Below are 14229 nucleotides of genomic sequence, written 5' to 3'. Positions count from 1 at the left end.
CTGCTCCCTCTCCCCTCACCGTCAAAATGCTAAAGGAAAAGCACAGCAAGTTGTCTGGGTCAGGGCTACAACCATTCCTGGGATCAGGGATGAAATGGTGATGGCATTCCCCCAAATGGCATTACCTCCACTGCCTTGAGCCAAATCACAGACCTCACTAACCTGCAGTGGGCTCCCCTACGTATACATTAATGAAGCCCTTCTGTAATGTATTTGATACACTGCCTCACACTACTGTATTTGAACAATTATTTTAATTTGCCATGGGCAGAGGCACTGTCACATGGGTTGAAAACAGACTGAAGGATGGCAAGCAGCAGTCACTGAGCAGCCACACCACATGAAATTGGGTGAGAGTGGGCACAGTTTGCAGAGTGACAGGTGGTACATGCCTGGTTTTATTAGGCACAGTACAGTAGTGATTTAACAGAGGGGTTAAACAGCACATTCGTTCAATTGGCAAGTGATATTACACAGGGATGTTTTGCAATTCCCATTGAGGACAGAAATAGTACAAAAGGACCTACAAAGAAGTGAGAAATCTGAGCCAGAAGTAATGAGATTCAGCCTGGAAAAACACAAGCGAATACCTATGGGAAGTCATAGTGGATAACAAATATTCAGTGGGAGGAAGATACTTGGAAAGCAGAAATACTGGAAAAGACCTAGACCGGTCTGTACTTAAAACTTAGGTCAACATAGCTATAGCATAAAAAGTCACACCCTGAGTCACATAACTATGCCAACCTAACCCTAGCATAGCACAGATAGTTGACAAAGGTTTCCATGAACATAGCTACCATCACTCAGGGAGGGTCTTACAGCAACAGAAAAACCCCTTCCATCAGGGCTGGCTCTGTCTACACTATGTGGCTGTGCTAGCATAGCTACAGTGCTGCAGCTATAGTCTCCATAATTAAGACATGTCCACTGAGAGTGAACAGCAAATTGGCTATTTTGAGAGGTACAGTGGTGCTGTTGTTAAAGTACATGCCTGGGAGTCTAGACCTGGTTTATTCCTAAATAACCTACCTAATCTCTTTGAGCCGCAGTTTCCCCTAAAACATGTAGATGCCTGGTAAAAACTCCATACTTGTATTACTATATAGACTTAAAATGGGGCATAAATTGTTATTCTCCAAGAATAAGTAGCTAATCAATGTGAAACTTCACACAGTTTTAGCTTTTATGTCTTTGCAATTTTCTCTGTAGTTTCTTTGATTTCTCAGGAAGCATTTTGAATAACTAGTCTGCACTGGGCTCTGGTTGAAATTTGTTCTTAGCAGGCCTACTTTTCACAGTTGTCTGTCTCTCTTAAAAAGCATTCTGTCTGCATAAAATTTAGACAGGTAACCAGATTTGGTCCAAGGACAGAATATCTTTTATATTAGATTTTAGAGTAATTTTTAGGTGTTATTTACATGTAATTGAAAGTTCATATGTTCTACATCTGATTAATTGAGACAGTTTGCTTGCAAGCCTGATTGGTTAACTGGTGGCAGCAGGGGTACTGGGCACAGGCCTGCCCAAGTGATGTGTGAAGAGCTATATTCTTCTGTCAGATTTTATTCCGGTAAGGTAGGGTTTATGTGTGGCTGCTGATGGATAAAATCATTCCTAGCACTACCCCCACCTCTAGTGAAAACGTCGCCAATAATTAATCTTTAAAATGTTTAGGAAGTTAACACACATGTAGACACAAACCCTTTGTTGTGAAACAGATAGTCTTGGTGCACGCGTGCGCGCGCACACACACACACCTGACCCATGTCCTAAAAGCAAAGAAATTAAAAGTTGAGCCACCTAACAAAACATACATTCTACTCCTCCATCCATACCTGACAATGCCACAACCGTCATACACCAGAGGCCACACACCACAACCGTAAGTCAGCATTCTGAGGTCTCTTTAGCTGTCCTACACACATTCATTACCAAACTACCCACTCTCAACACAATCACTACACCAAATGGCCACACCTACTAGGGCTGGCAAACAATCTAATGAGGCAGTTATGTGCAAGGCAGCGAAAGGACCAAGTTAAGATTGTGGTGTGTGTCTGTGGTGTACAATAGTTGTGATATGGTCAAGTGTGGGAGTGGAGAATGCATGATCGTCGGTGGAATCATTTGTGGTTTCTTTAGGTTTCTACCTTTGTGTCAGTTGCATGTGCAGAAACACAGACTATGTCACCATGAAGCTTTGGGTGTATCAATAGCTTTTACAGATACTATTGGATATTACAGGATCACTTCATTAATGCTCACAAAATATTTCAAAATCTTTCCAAGGACTATGCCTACATATTACTGGGGACTTGCGATGGTATATAGCAATTCAAAAAGCCAAATGATTCTAGACTGCATATAAAAAATGCATCACCCCATGGAACAAGTGACAGTCCCCTCCCATGTATCACTGGTGTGGCCACATCTAGAGTAGAGATTACACTATCCAGCATCCACCAGAAAAAGACCATGTCATAGAGAATTTCATAGAACAGCAATATAAATAAGCAAGCATCTACTTACAAAGAAAGGATTAAAAGAATTAAGTTGGTGTAGTTCTGATAACTCTGACCTAAGCGAGGACATAAATCTAAAGAGTGTAAATATAAAGAGGAATTATATAGGGTGGTCTGAGAAGGTGAAACTGAGTAATGAGATCAAACAAAAATGCAGGCTGCCTTTCAGAGAACATTTCCTGAATGGTGAGTCACTTAAAACTAGACCAAACCAAATGTTTCAGAATACGCTGTAGGGAGTAATCCTGCTCTGGCAGGAAGAGGGACAAGATGCCCTAATGGCTTTTACAACATATGAGTCTGTGTGGCTGCTTATGTAACATGCTATAGAGTTGGTCTAGACAGAATAATATGTGTTTAAAACCTATTAATTTATCCTTTCTCAACACAAAAAAAGAAAAGCTAGATCTCATCCTGCAACCTTTGAAACTGAGGACTGGTATTTCAGCCTTAACTCCAGGCATTGGGCCATTTCATCTTTACTATGGGCCTAAGTCAGCCCAACAGAAGTCTTTCTATTGATTTCAGTGGGAATTTAACTGGGGCTCTCTAGCAGGTCAATCAAAACGCCAGATGGCTTAGTGGGCAATGACCACTAAATGACTCACCAGTCGAGCTCCAGTGTTCTCTTCAGTCACTTCTGGGGGTGGTGGCCCTGATGAATAATGGCAGGCCTCTGTCCCTCCTATGTGTCCCTTCACCAGGAAGCAGGACCTGACCCACACCTCTGAAAGGTTGTTAACCCTGACCCACTTGTTGGGTCACCTTAATTTACATTCCCTCAGTTCACTGCCTACCAGTCCACTGCTCCTCCATTTGTCACATGGCTATCATATTAGAGATAACAGTTTAGTCAGTCAGGAGACAATGGCCCATTGGCCTATTATTCAGGGCCTCTTAAGGACTCCCAGCTGCAATAGGTCCAGAGGGGGTAGGGACCACTGCTTCTGAAGGGGCCTTAGTACTGTTGCAATCACTTATCTGGCAGCTCCAAGCCTCACTTCTTGATGCAGCCTGTATAGCCTTCATCTGTGCTCCCAGAGCCCTTTTAAACTGTCCCTCCAGATGGAGCATGCCTTGCAGCCCTCAAGGTGCAGGGCCTCAGCTAGCTCAGAAATGTTCAATTACCTTGCTCTGATAGTGTGGAGTCTGTCAACCCTATTGCAGGCCTACAAGAGGAACAGACAGAGGGTTAGTCCCTATGAGTTTTGTCAGTAGTTAATATTGTATGTAATGTTGGCTTCTTAGCTGTAAAGGGAGCAACATGGCTAAAACAACAAAGCATAGTTATTTTACCCCTTTTTGATATTTAAGGCTGGGGTCCTAGCAAAATACAGTACTTGACTTAAATCCTTGTACTCCCAGTGGAGCATAGGTCATCTACAAGTCTCTTCCACTTCATTTTGTCTTGGGACAAAACTAGCTGACTCCAGGAGTATCCCAGTTGTCATCCTTCAGTCTCTATCGATCTTGTCCACATTGTCCAAGGTTTTCCTCTTATGCATTTTTCTTGCAGGTTCCATTTGAGAGCTTGCTGGACTATGCTGGATGATGGTTTTATGAGAGCATGGCCTACACATCCTCACTTCCTTCTCTTGATTTGAACATCAAGTGGTTCTTGTTCTGCTCTGTTAGAAGCTCCTCATCTGAGACAAAGTCTTTCCATTTGACACGAACGATGCAACTCAGGAATCTGTTTATGAATGTCTGTAGCTTGTTACTTGAAAACATTTTAGTACATCAGGTCTGGCATCCACACAAGAGCACACTCTTCACATTTATGTTGAAGATCTGCAGTTTCGTCTTCGTAGATATTATTTGTGAACTCCACATGGGACGAAGAGCTTTGAATGCAGCTGTTGGTTTCCCTATCCTGGCATTGATATCCTTATCTGTTCTTCTGTCTCCGCTCATAATACTGCTCCACAAGTTCTAGGTCATCCCCTCCCAGTGTGATGGTGGTGTTGTTGGACTGGTGGATCTTCATTGTCTTAGACTTTCTGTTGTTAATGCTCAGTCGAGTAATTGAAGCAGTTTTGTCTAGGGTTGCAACCTTTTCCTCCATGCTTCATGCCAGTTTCAAAGGGGGGCAACACTGTCAGCAAAATCAATGCCCTCTAGCTGTCTGAAAAGTGTACAGTATTGTCTGTGAAAATATACACACACTCTCTCCTGGACAATTGTCACATGAATATCTGACATATTATAATCCTCTAAATTCTTTCAAGTTACAGTGTGGTAAATAGGGGTCTTCTTTCTCAGCCGTACTAAAGCACTCCACAAATTCTATATAAATATCTAATGCTCTCTAATTAAGTAAACAAACCCATCTTGGCAATAAAGAACATTTGCCTCCCTTACCTGTCCAACTTCAGTAAAAAGTATAATTTGTGCCCCCACTCCTCATTCTGAAAGCAATTTACATCTGCTCTGCTATCAAATCTTGATTAACTGGAAGAAAAGATCCAATTTACGCCTATGTAAAATTATTTAATTATTGATTACTCTGTACATCGTTCTGGCTAGCATACAAAATAAGGGTTTTTTGTTGTTGTTTCCATGAGAAAAACATGAAAAATGCCTAAAATTTACACAAAACATTTTGATTTTTTTGAGCTGCAATATAAATAATCCCAAAAAATTTGTGGCCACAAACTGAAATATTTTGGTTTTTTTAATGAATTAAAGTTTTCCACAGAAAGCAGGTATTTCATGACATTTTGTATAATCAAAAGCTGAATTTTCCACTGAAAAGATCATGAAAAAATTTCACTCAGCCTTATTTATGGGCACCCATCCAGCTAGCATAAGCTCTACAAATCATGAAACACTCCCACTTCTGCTAGCTTTTCACAGCATGTTAAGCAGGATTCGTTAAATTCTCTATAATCTCTAAATTCTGAATGATTTTATATTTCAGATACATACTGAACCTTCTCAGCCAAAGCTGTATACATTTCCCCAAATTGTTCTTTCCCACTTTACAGTCAATAGTATTCTTAAGAGACAGGGTACAATTTCCTATTAATTTTTTTTCCTCCTTTTGCTTCTAGCAGAACACCTGTCCTGTTTCTCCTCACAAATGTCAATAATCTTTATGCCAGTCTAATCAACATCTGGAAAGGTAATGAAGTAGTAAGTACCAAACAGAATTCAAAATCCTACTTCTAGTCACAGACATTGGAGTGCCATTGCACTGAAATGTGCCACTTTACCACAATGAAGGTTTTGTTTTTATTCAGGAAAAAATATTTTAATTGGCAAAGGATTGCTCACGTGAGTGAAAAGCATTATCTCATGTTTAGGACAGAAGGGTATAAAATTTTACCATGATATATTAAAAATAAATGCTTAGCTGATAAATAAAATTTTTTAAAAAGTTTCTCTGTTTAAAAAAAAAAGTCTACAGTAAAAACCCAAAGTTAAAGATTTTTCATCTAATTTTTGATAACTTTTGACCATCATGAAACAGGTAGCTCTGTAATTTCACCCTTTAGCTCTGAGGAGCTGGTAAGTTATTTACAGAACTGAAAGCAACTGTAGACACTTTTGGACAGTTTGCGCAGGATTTAACTGTCATTTTAAAGCAAATATGAAGATTTTATTAATCTCAGAGCAATGGTTTCCCAATATTATAGAGATTAATATCACCCGCAACAGCTATTGTTTCTTCATCACTAATTGGGCATGCAAACTAGAAGTTAAGAATTTGTCAAAACTGAAGATAAAACAAAAAAGCAGTCCTGTAGCACTTTGAAGACTAACAAAATAATTTATGAGGTGATGAGCTTTCGTGGGACAGACCCACTTCTTCAGATCTGGAAAATTCTGAACTGAAAATTAAACAGGGGGTATCACTTTATGACACTTTTCCCCTATTAAGAGGAAAGCACTGACTCTGTTTCTGTCACAAATATAGCTAATGGCAAAGTGCCCTGTTAATTTAATAAAGACAGGACTGGTCCAGCGTGTGATATTGCCAGGTGTAGATTATACCATGAAAGATTTGAAATGAACTGGATGCAGTTGAGAGATGGCATACAGTACCTTCCATGACAGTCAGTTTAAACCCTCAGAATTTTCCAGCTGTGAAAAAGTGGGTCTGTTCCACAAAAGCTCAAAACCAAATAAATTATATTGTTAGTCTTTAAGGTGCTACAGGACTGTTTTTTGATTAGTTTAGACCCTAGTCAACAAGGCACTTAAGCGAGTGCTTAAATTAAAGTACCTGAGCAGAATATACTGAAACCAATGGGGACTACTCACATGCTGAAGGTCCATGGTGAATTAATGCCTTTGAAAGGGAGCACTTTTCAAATTAATCCATGGTATAAAATCTATCCTTTAATTTATAGTTTACACACACCACCTGCAGCTGGTGGTTCTTTTATACAGATTTAAAGCACATATTATGGACCAGATTCTGCCATATGAATTCAGACACGATTTGGGTTTAAGGTGTGAGCATGAGGAAGAATGGCATTTTCTAGCAATATCACTTTTTTATTCTTTTAAATCAAATTTAAAATGATCAAACCTTACTCTTTGCTAAAATATGCAGCATTTGGCTATTCATTATTGAGCTATAGAGTTGTGCTTAGTTCAGAAAACTGAGTCAACAAATGAAGAATATGGTATTTGTTTGATAGCAATAAAAAAAAAATCACACCATAAAATATTTATTAAGAAGCAGAGGTTTTTTTCTTCACTTGTATGAAACACTTGATATCAAGTGCCCTGTAAGAGATTTAAAAACTTTACCAAAAGTTAACATTGATTGTACATTATTATACACAAGATATAAAACACCATGTCTCATAAGCTCTCTTTTATTACAACTCAGGGGTGTTTTTATCCCCACCAGTTGTCAATTATTTCTACATATTAAATTTAACTTAATATTTTAAAACAAGTAAACAATGTACAAAGAGATTCACCTGAATTTCATAAATCAGAGCAGGTGTCCTTAAATAGGGCATGTGCAATGAATACAGTGCATTCTGGGAGAGTAATGAAGAGCTAACTTTATTCACAGTTGAAAAAGCTAGTATCAGATTGACCAGTCTTCAGGAAAAGAAAATATGGGCCTGATCCTGAGATGCTGAGCTCCTTTAACTCCTCTGGAAGCCAGTAATTGAAGACATTTAAGCCTAAATCCTTAAAAGGTATTGATACAGTGCTCTGCTCAGTACTGAAAGGCCTAGGCAATGCCTAGTTCCTCAAAAGTATTTAGGTGCCTTTTGTCCAGGGGAATTGGGTGTGAAGGTATTTCTGAAATCGCACTAGTTGCCTCATCTCCTTAAGACTTAAAATGCTGAGCTGAGCAACATCTGAATACTGTTAAAAATCTAGGGTTCAATGTTTTGTGGGAGATACCCAGCACTTCAAAAATCAGACGTAGTTTTTTCTAGTCAAAAGGAAAAGAGTGGCCACAAGGAAGCCTCTCACTTAGAAAGTATATATGCTGTATTGTAGTTATGGTATCAGCTAACAGTAACAGACATGGTGTTGTCTACTCCTACTCCTTTTATTATTTCAGCGGTAAAGAACAGCTCTTCCTTTTGCTGTGTGTGTGTGTGTGTGTGTGTGTGTGTGTGTGTGTGTGTGCGTGCGTGCGTGCGTGCGTGCGTGCGTGCGTGCGTGCGTGCGTGCGTGCGTGCGTGCGTGCGCACATGCATCCCTGTGTGTTGTGGAGTTATAAATAAACAATTTGACCTGGCCCATGTAATAGAATTGTAGGATCAGATTCATTGCAACATAAGGTATCAGTATCAGATAACAAGAAAACATTTAATTAGTTCTAGTCTAGTTAAAGCAATTTAACGTTTTCAGTGTGCCTTCAATACTTTACTGTTATTCCAAACATGAATAATTGACTGAAATGCACAGATTAATTTAAAAATGATGAAAGCAGCCTTAAAGAAAGCATTGGGTTTGTTTTAAAGCATGAAAAGTCATGTTACTATTAACACAAATGGATTATTCCTTGTATGTTGTTCGTTTCTTTAAAATCAGGACATTTATGTACTTATCACACATGGAATCAAAAGTTTTAGTGCAAAGTCACCCTCTGCAACATGCCATCTGCTTGAAGGTTTTAAGATTTCTACGTTGTGCAGAAAATACTTAATTTTAACTGCAATTACACAACATAAAAAGCTATTAGAACTTGATTGTTTTGGTTGTTCTTTTATTTTCAATGCAAATAAAAAAACAGTATTTCCAAAAACTGACTCCTATTCTAGCTGTGCAAATCTTCCAAGTTCAATTTGGATTAGCAGTATTTTAGCATCAGAACTGGTCACTAGGCCCTGGAGTTCAAAGGTTTGGATTAGAATGAATCCCATTTTCCCACAGATGAAGTACATTACAAACCCCTGGGTAAGATCTCAGTTTGACATGTTGGTGGTCATTCACACAGGTTTATATTTCGCGAAGTGGGAGTAGTAGCCATACTTGAAGATACAACATGACCTTTCTCTGCAAGCACATTTCAAACTTGAAATTCACAGAATAGTAGTATCAAAGATTTTGATCAAAGAAAGAACCGCATATCTGCTTTTACTTAAGTTCACTGTGATAAAGATTGCGCAAACCCCATTAGTTCCTGAACATGAGTCAAACTCAAAAAAGAATAATGATTCCAAGTGCACAGGAAGTTAGAGCTGAATATGTTGCACCCTTCTAATTCCTACATAAATATAAAGGGACAAAGAAAATAATCTTGTGAAAAACTAATAATAAACACATCAGTCCACCCTGAAACTAAGGTGGGTAAGAACTCACAGGACTTGGTAGCAGGTTTTGAACTTACAATGATTGCACAGTTTATTCTTCCATAGACAGTGTGATTGTCTGTAAAGCAATATGAAATACCATAAAGAGTTTGAAGAGAGAAGAGAGGTTTTTTTAAATACTGCAGTCTTGTACAGTATAACAAAACTCTATGAAATAGCCAAATGATTTGACTGTGCCCTACCTGAAGGGCTCTGAATGGCTCAGGCATTTATCTCACACACATAGTTGTATGAAATGCACATGCATCTTCCACATAATCCTTTGCATTGTTAGCCATGAACTGGAATGGAAGCATATCTGGAAATGGCAATTCAAAGATTTCACAGTTTTTGGCAACTGAATCCTATGTAAAGAAATGGTTTATAAACCCTGTCTGACATGCATGAGACTTCTAAAGTTATTTACAAATGAGGTTCTACAAACTTCGTCCTTTGCTTGGTGTAGGTGCTGAAATATGCAGGAGGAGGGGTTTAAGTTACACAGTCACTGCTGGGTACATCTTCTGTTCACTACCGGCATGGGGATAGGGAGACTGAATCTGCCTGTATCCACTTTGCAGACCATCCAGGAAAGGTGGCACCGGGGTCATAGGCATAGAGTCATGTTGGACAGCATAACCTACAAACTGCGGGTGCAGATACTGCCCTTGGTGAGGCACAATCTGGGTAGCTTGCTGGCAGTTCAATACTGAGAAATTAGTAGGCATGTTAACATAGACATTATTCATAGTTCCTTCTGGCAAACAACAGTTGGTCTGTGACCTAGTAGGAGGGGCTCTGGCCCCTGAATTGGCACTGGAACTGGAGCTGGTTGCAGTACTTGATTGGCGAGAGGAGGAACCACGTGAGGTACTAGCACTTGGAATCATGGGAATAGTCTCCATCAGTCGATTACCTGCAGGCGCTCGGCTCTGCTGTGGCTCCTGCTTGGGTCGCAAGCATCTGCAGCAACAAGCTGCTACTAGAGATCCCAAGATGATAAAGGCAATAAAAACAGATCCAACTATAAGGAATGGCACATAAATGGGCACTACAAAAAGAAACAGAACCACTGTTATTAGGAGTTGCTGCAAAGGCCAAACCTAAAAAACAAAGTAAGGCAAAGAGAACAAGAAGATTCACAGATTATTTTTTGTAGTCATGCAGTGTTAATGCAGTAGAGTCCTCCAAGCAGAAAGGACTCTGGAAACTGAACTTTCCACTTGCTACTTTTAATAGAGGAGGAAAATATACTTGCTTCAAAAACTAAGGGTTGGGATTTTCAAATATCTTAAATTGAAGCTCTGCCCATAGAGAAAGGATGTCCCAGTAGGCAGGCTGGAACTTACAAGACCACGTTCAATTCTTTGTTCTATCACTGACTTCCTATGTGATCTGAGGAAATTTGCTTAGTGTCTCTGTGCCCCACTTTGCTACTCCTCCTCCCCTAAGGTTATCTTAGACTGTGAGATGCTACAAAAAAGGGGAGATGGCACATCTCCCTTGCACTTTTTAAGAGCCCAGCCAACATGGCTAGAACTCATCTTTTTCATTTAAGATTGTCACCCCCAAAACTTACATAGTACTAGCCCCTGAGCTAGCATTACATGACCACTTCTGCTGGAACTATTACTATTGAGATGTGCAGGACGCAAGGCAAGAGGACATGGCTCTACTTTTTGAAGGTTAACCAGTTGCACTCACAAAGGTTAGTGACAGCTATCAGAAAGTAGTAAGCAGCAAATAAATGTAAAAAGTGATTTTTAGAAACAATGCCTTGTTTGTAACGTGTAAATGGAGCCACATCACCACTGAAATGGGAATAGCTAATATTAGTCACATATATGCATAACTACAATAAAGGCTGTTTAGCTTCCCTTTTTTTTGTAATCTTAACACACTTTTAACAGTTTGTAATTGTTTATTTCTGCACTGGCCAAGTCCTGCAGCTCTTTAGCAAGTGCCTGCACTTGCCATAGTCTGCAACAACATACAAGTTTTCCAAGGCTGTCCTAATTATAACACCACTTCAGGCTAGTTCTCTGTGTTCAGTAGTGGTGTAAGGCAAGTAAATGTGCTTGAGAGCCACTGAGGTTTTTCCCAAACAGCCAAAGACAGACTCCAGTTCATCCTTGACATAAATACATTCATTAAAAAGTGCTATCCACGTTTGAAGACTATGTACAATTTGACTACAGTGAGTGGTTAGAAGTCACTTGGAAATCCAGTATAACATGTTACTTCTGAAACCATTGTTCCCTTTCAAAGTCCCCCCCTTCCTTTTTTTTCACTTGGAAGTGCAAGGGAAGCAAAAGGAATGATTAAATATACTGTACTGTTGCTATTCATGTCTGACACAACTTTTTCAAGACATTCTGGAGACAATTGGTGCTGTCCAAAACACTTAAATGCAGCGCTTAAACAAACCAAACAAAACTGTCAAAGGTTTCGTCATCTTTAAACTATCCAAACTCCTTGACAGTAACTTAACTCTTTCCCTGTTTCTGATTTAACAGTTGCAAAGGATGGATTACTTGACCAGTTTCTTATTTGGTACCCAAACATTTGACGTTTGTATTTGCCCTTCTTTTATCCTCCACTTGCTGTCAGACATGATGTGTGTGTAGGTCTTTCTGTTGTTATAGGCAGAATCACTTCGTCTCTATTCAACTGATCCTGCTGCTTGAAGTATTAGTAATAAAAATGCCTATAAACCTGTGAAACCAAGAGGAATTACCCATTTTACCTAGAGGTGGATTTACCATTACTAGCCCAAATCCTGGGCCCTCTGAAGTCAGTGGCCGAACTCCCTACCAGTGTATCAACAAGATCCCAGGTAGCAGTTGACTTTAGAGGCTCAGCCGCCACAGGCAGGGCTGAGAGAGCGGTTGCAGAGAAGTAGGCATGTTTGCCACTGTCTCGGCCCCTGCTCCCCATTAGTCTGGCCCCTCGGGGCTCCTACCCAGCTCTAGCCGAGGGGCGGACACCGGGCCAGGCAGACGGGCTGGGTGCCCTAGCTCAGCTTAGCCCAATGCCCGCGGGGGCTCCTTCAGACTGGCTGGGGCACGCTGGGCAGGCAGTGCCAGCGGCTAAGCCTGGCTGTGCCCTACAGGAAGGCAGAGCCGCCCGCCCCCCGAGAGGGGGCCGCGCTGGGCCACGCGTGGAAAGCGGGAGGGGGAGCCGCGTACCTGCGGCGCCATCCGGGCCGTCTTTGTCCGTCCGGCCGTGCTCGTCCGCCCCCTGCTGCCGGTCGTTGTCGCACACCCCCTGGTCCAGCCGGGCCTCGGCGCTGGAGCAGCAGTAGCGCAAGGCGCAGCTGCCGCAGCAGATGGTGGCGTCCCCGCCGTCGAAGCGCTCCGGGCACTGGAAGCCGTCCCGCCAGGCGCCCTGCGCGTCCAGCCAGCCGTGGCAGTACTCGCCGCTGGCCCCGGCCCCAGCCGGCAGCAGCCAGCCCAGCGCCGCCAGCAGCAGCCAGCAGCGCCCGCTCCACATGGCACCGCTCCGCGGCGGCGCGCCCGACAGGGGGTGGGGGTGCTCTGCTAGCACCCACCCGCGTTGGGGGGGGCACCCGGGGCCCCGCGCGGAAGAGGGGCTGGGAGGGAGGCTCGGCGCTCGGGCTCCGGCGCTGTTAACTCGCAGGAGGCGGCGGCGGGAGGTGCAGTCCGCGCGGCTGGCGCCGGCCCCTCGGCAGCACCCAGCGAGCGGCCGCCCCCGGGTTGCCGGGGCAGCGGGTCTGGCGAAGCGCTTCACAGAGCCGGGACTCCCCTCCCCATCGCGACCAGCTCGGCGGCGCCTCCCCGCGCCGCGGCGACAGGGCAGCAATGGGAGCTGGCGGGGGCGGGAGCCGCCACCCTCAGCCCGGGGCGCCGAGCCCGCCCCGCAGATCCACACGCCGGCGGGGGCAGAGAAGCGGCAGGAAACTCCGGGAGCATCCGAGGCGGGACGGTCCCAGCGCCCGGCCGAGTTCAACCTCCGCCCGGGATCCCGGGGCCGAAGCCGGGCCCCGCGGGGGCAGCCCCACGGCGCGGGTGGCTGCACTCACTCCGCCGGCTCGGCGCGCACATCCCGCTCAAACTTTCCTTGCATGGCTGGTCCTGCGGCGCTGCTCAGCGGGGATAGCGCTGTGCCCACGGGTCCTTCACCTAGGCGCGGCCGCCGGTCCGGCACTGCCAGGCTGCATCCTCCGGGCGGGGCGGGAGCGCGGAGCCGGCGGGTGAGCGGGGCTGCGCGTCCGGCGCCTGAGCTGTGTCGCTCTCTGCTGGCGAGACAAGAGCCGCTGGCCGGGACTCAGGCGCCCGGCACTCACTTCCCCAGTGCTATTATAGGCACCCAACGCCCGCGGGCACGCATGCGTCTGAGCCAGCACCCTCCCTCGCCCCCCGCGCTTTCGCCGCCCGCCAGGGGGCAGGGGCGGCGGCCTTTGAGTTTCCTAGTCCCGCTCCGCCCGCCGGGCGTGCTCAAGCTGAAGGGGGGAAGCGGGCGGCCGGCGGGACCGAGCGGCTCGTGTCAGGCCGCCCGAGAGCGAGCGGGAGTCAGGCTAAAATAGGAGCCCGCGAGAGCTGCCGTGGGCGCTGCGCAGCCCCGCTGGGCAAGGAGTTAGAGGGAAGGGTCGAGGCCTTTCTCCTTGGTAGTGCCTTAGCGCTGGTGTATTGTACATCGGGCCTGGCACGAGCTGGCCGAGCTCTTCGCCCATCTTCCTTCCTTCTGCGGTGACAGGGATCTCCCCCCACCCAGAGGCCGGTGGGAGGAGGACGGTCCTTCTTCAAATGCTTTGCAGACTTTCCTGCGTAAAACCCAGCCCCTTCCCTGAGGCAACAGCAACTGTTGGCAAGTGTAAGACTGCGTAAAATACAGGCAGTACCAGGCCGACCCAGCAAGGGAATTTGAGTAGGCAGAAGGGACTTGGGCTAGGGAGCTGGGACGGACAC

General features: G+C 44.2%; 1 protein-coding gene across 1 annotated transcript; it reads right to left on the bottom strand.

The window, feature by feature from the left end:
- Positions 1 to 4784: 4784 nt before the first annotated feature.
- SHISA2 (shisa family member 2) lies at positions 4785 to 13818 on the bottom strand. The gene is made up of 2 exons (XM_074985634.1): positions 12490 to 13818; positions 4785 to 10352 (listed from the first exon to the last, which is right to left on the bottom strand). The coding sequence occupies exons 1-2, from the start codon at positions 12791 to 12793 to the stop codon at positions 9799 to 9801; spliced, it is 858 nt and encodes a 285-aa protein (XP_074841735.1). The 5' UTR covers positions 12794 to 13818; the 3' UTR covers positions 4785 to 9798.
- Between the last annotated feature and the right edge of the window lie 411 nt (positions 13819 to 14229).

The sequence above is a fragment of the Carettochelys insculpta genome, chromosome 1 (genome assembly GCF_033958435.1).
Source record: "Carettochelys insculpta isolate YL-2023 chromosome 1, ASM3395843v1, whole genome shotgun sequence".
In the NCBI taxonomy this organism is placed as follows: Eukaryota; Metazoa; Chordata; order Testudines; family Carettochelyidae; genus Carettochelys; species Carettochelys insculpta.
The sequence above is the reverse complement of the archived record's forward strand: the minus strand, read 5'-3'. Positions and strand labels throughout refer to the sequence as shown.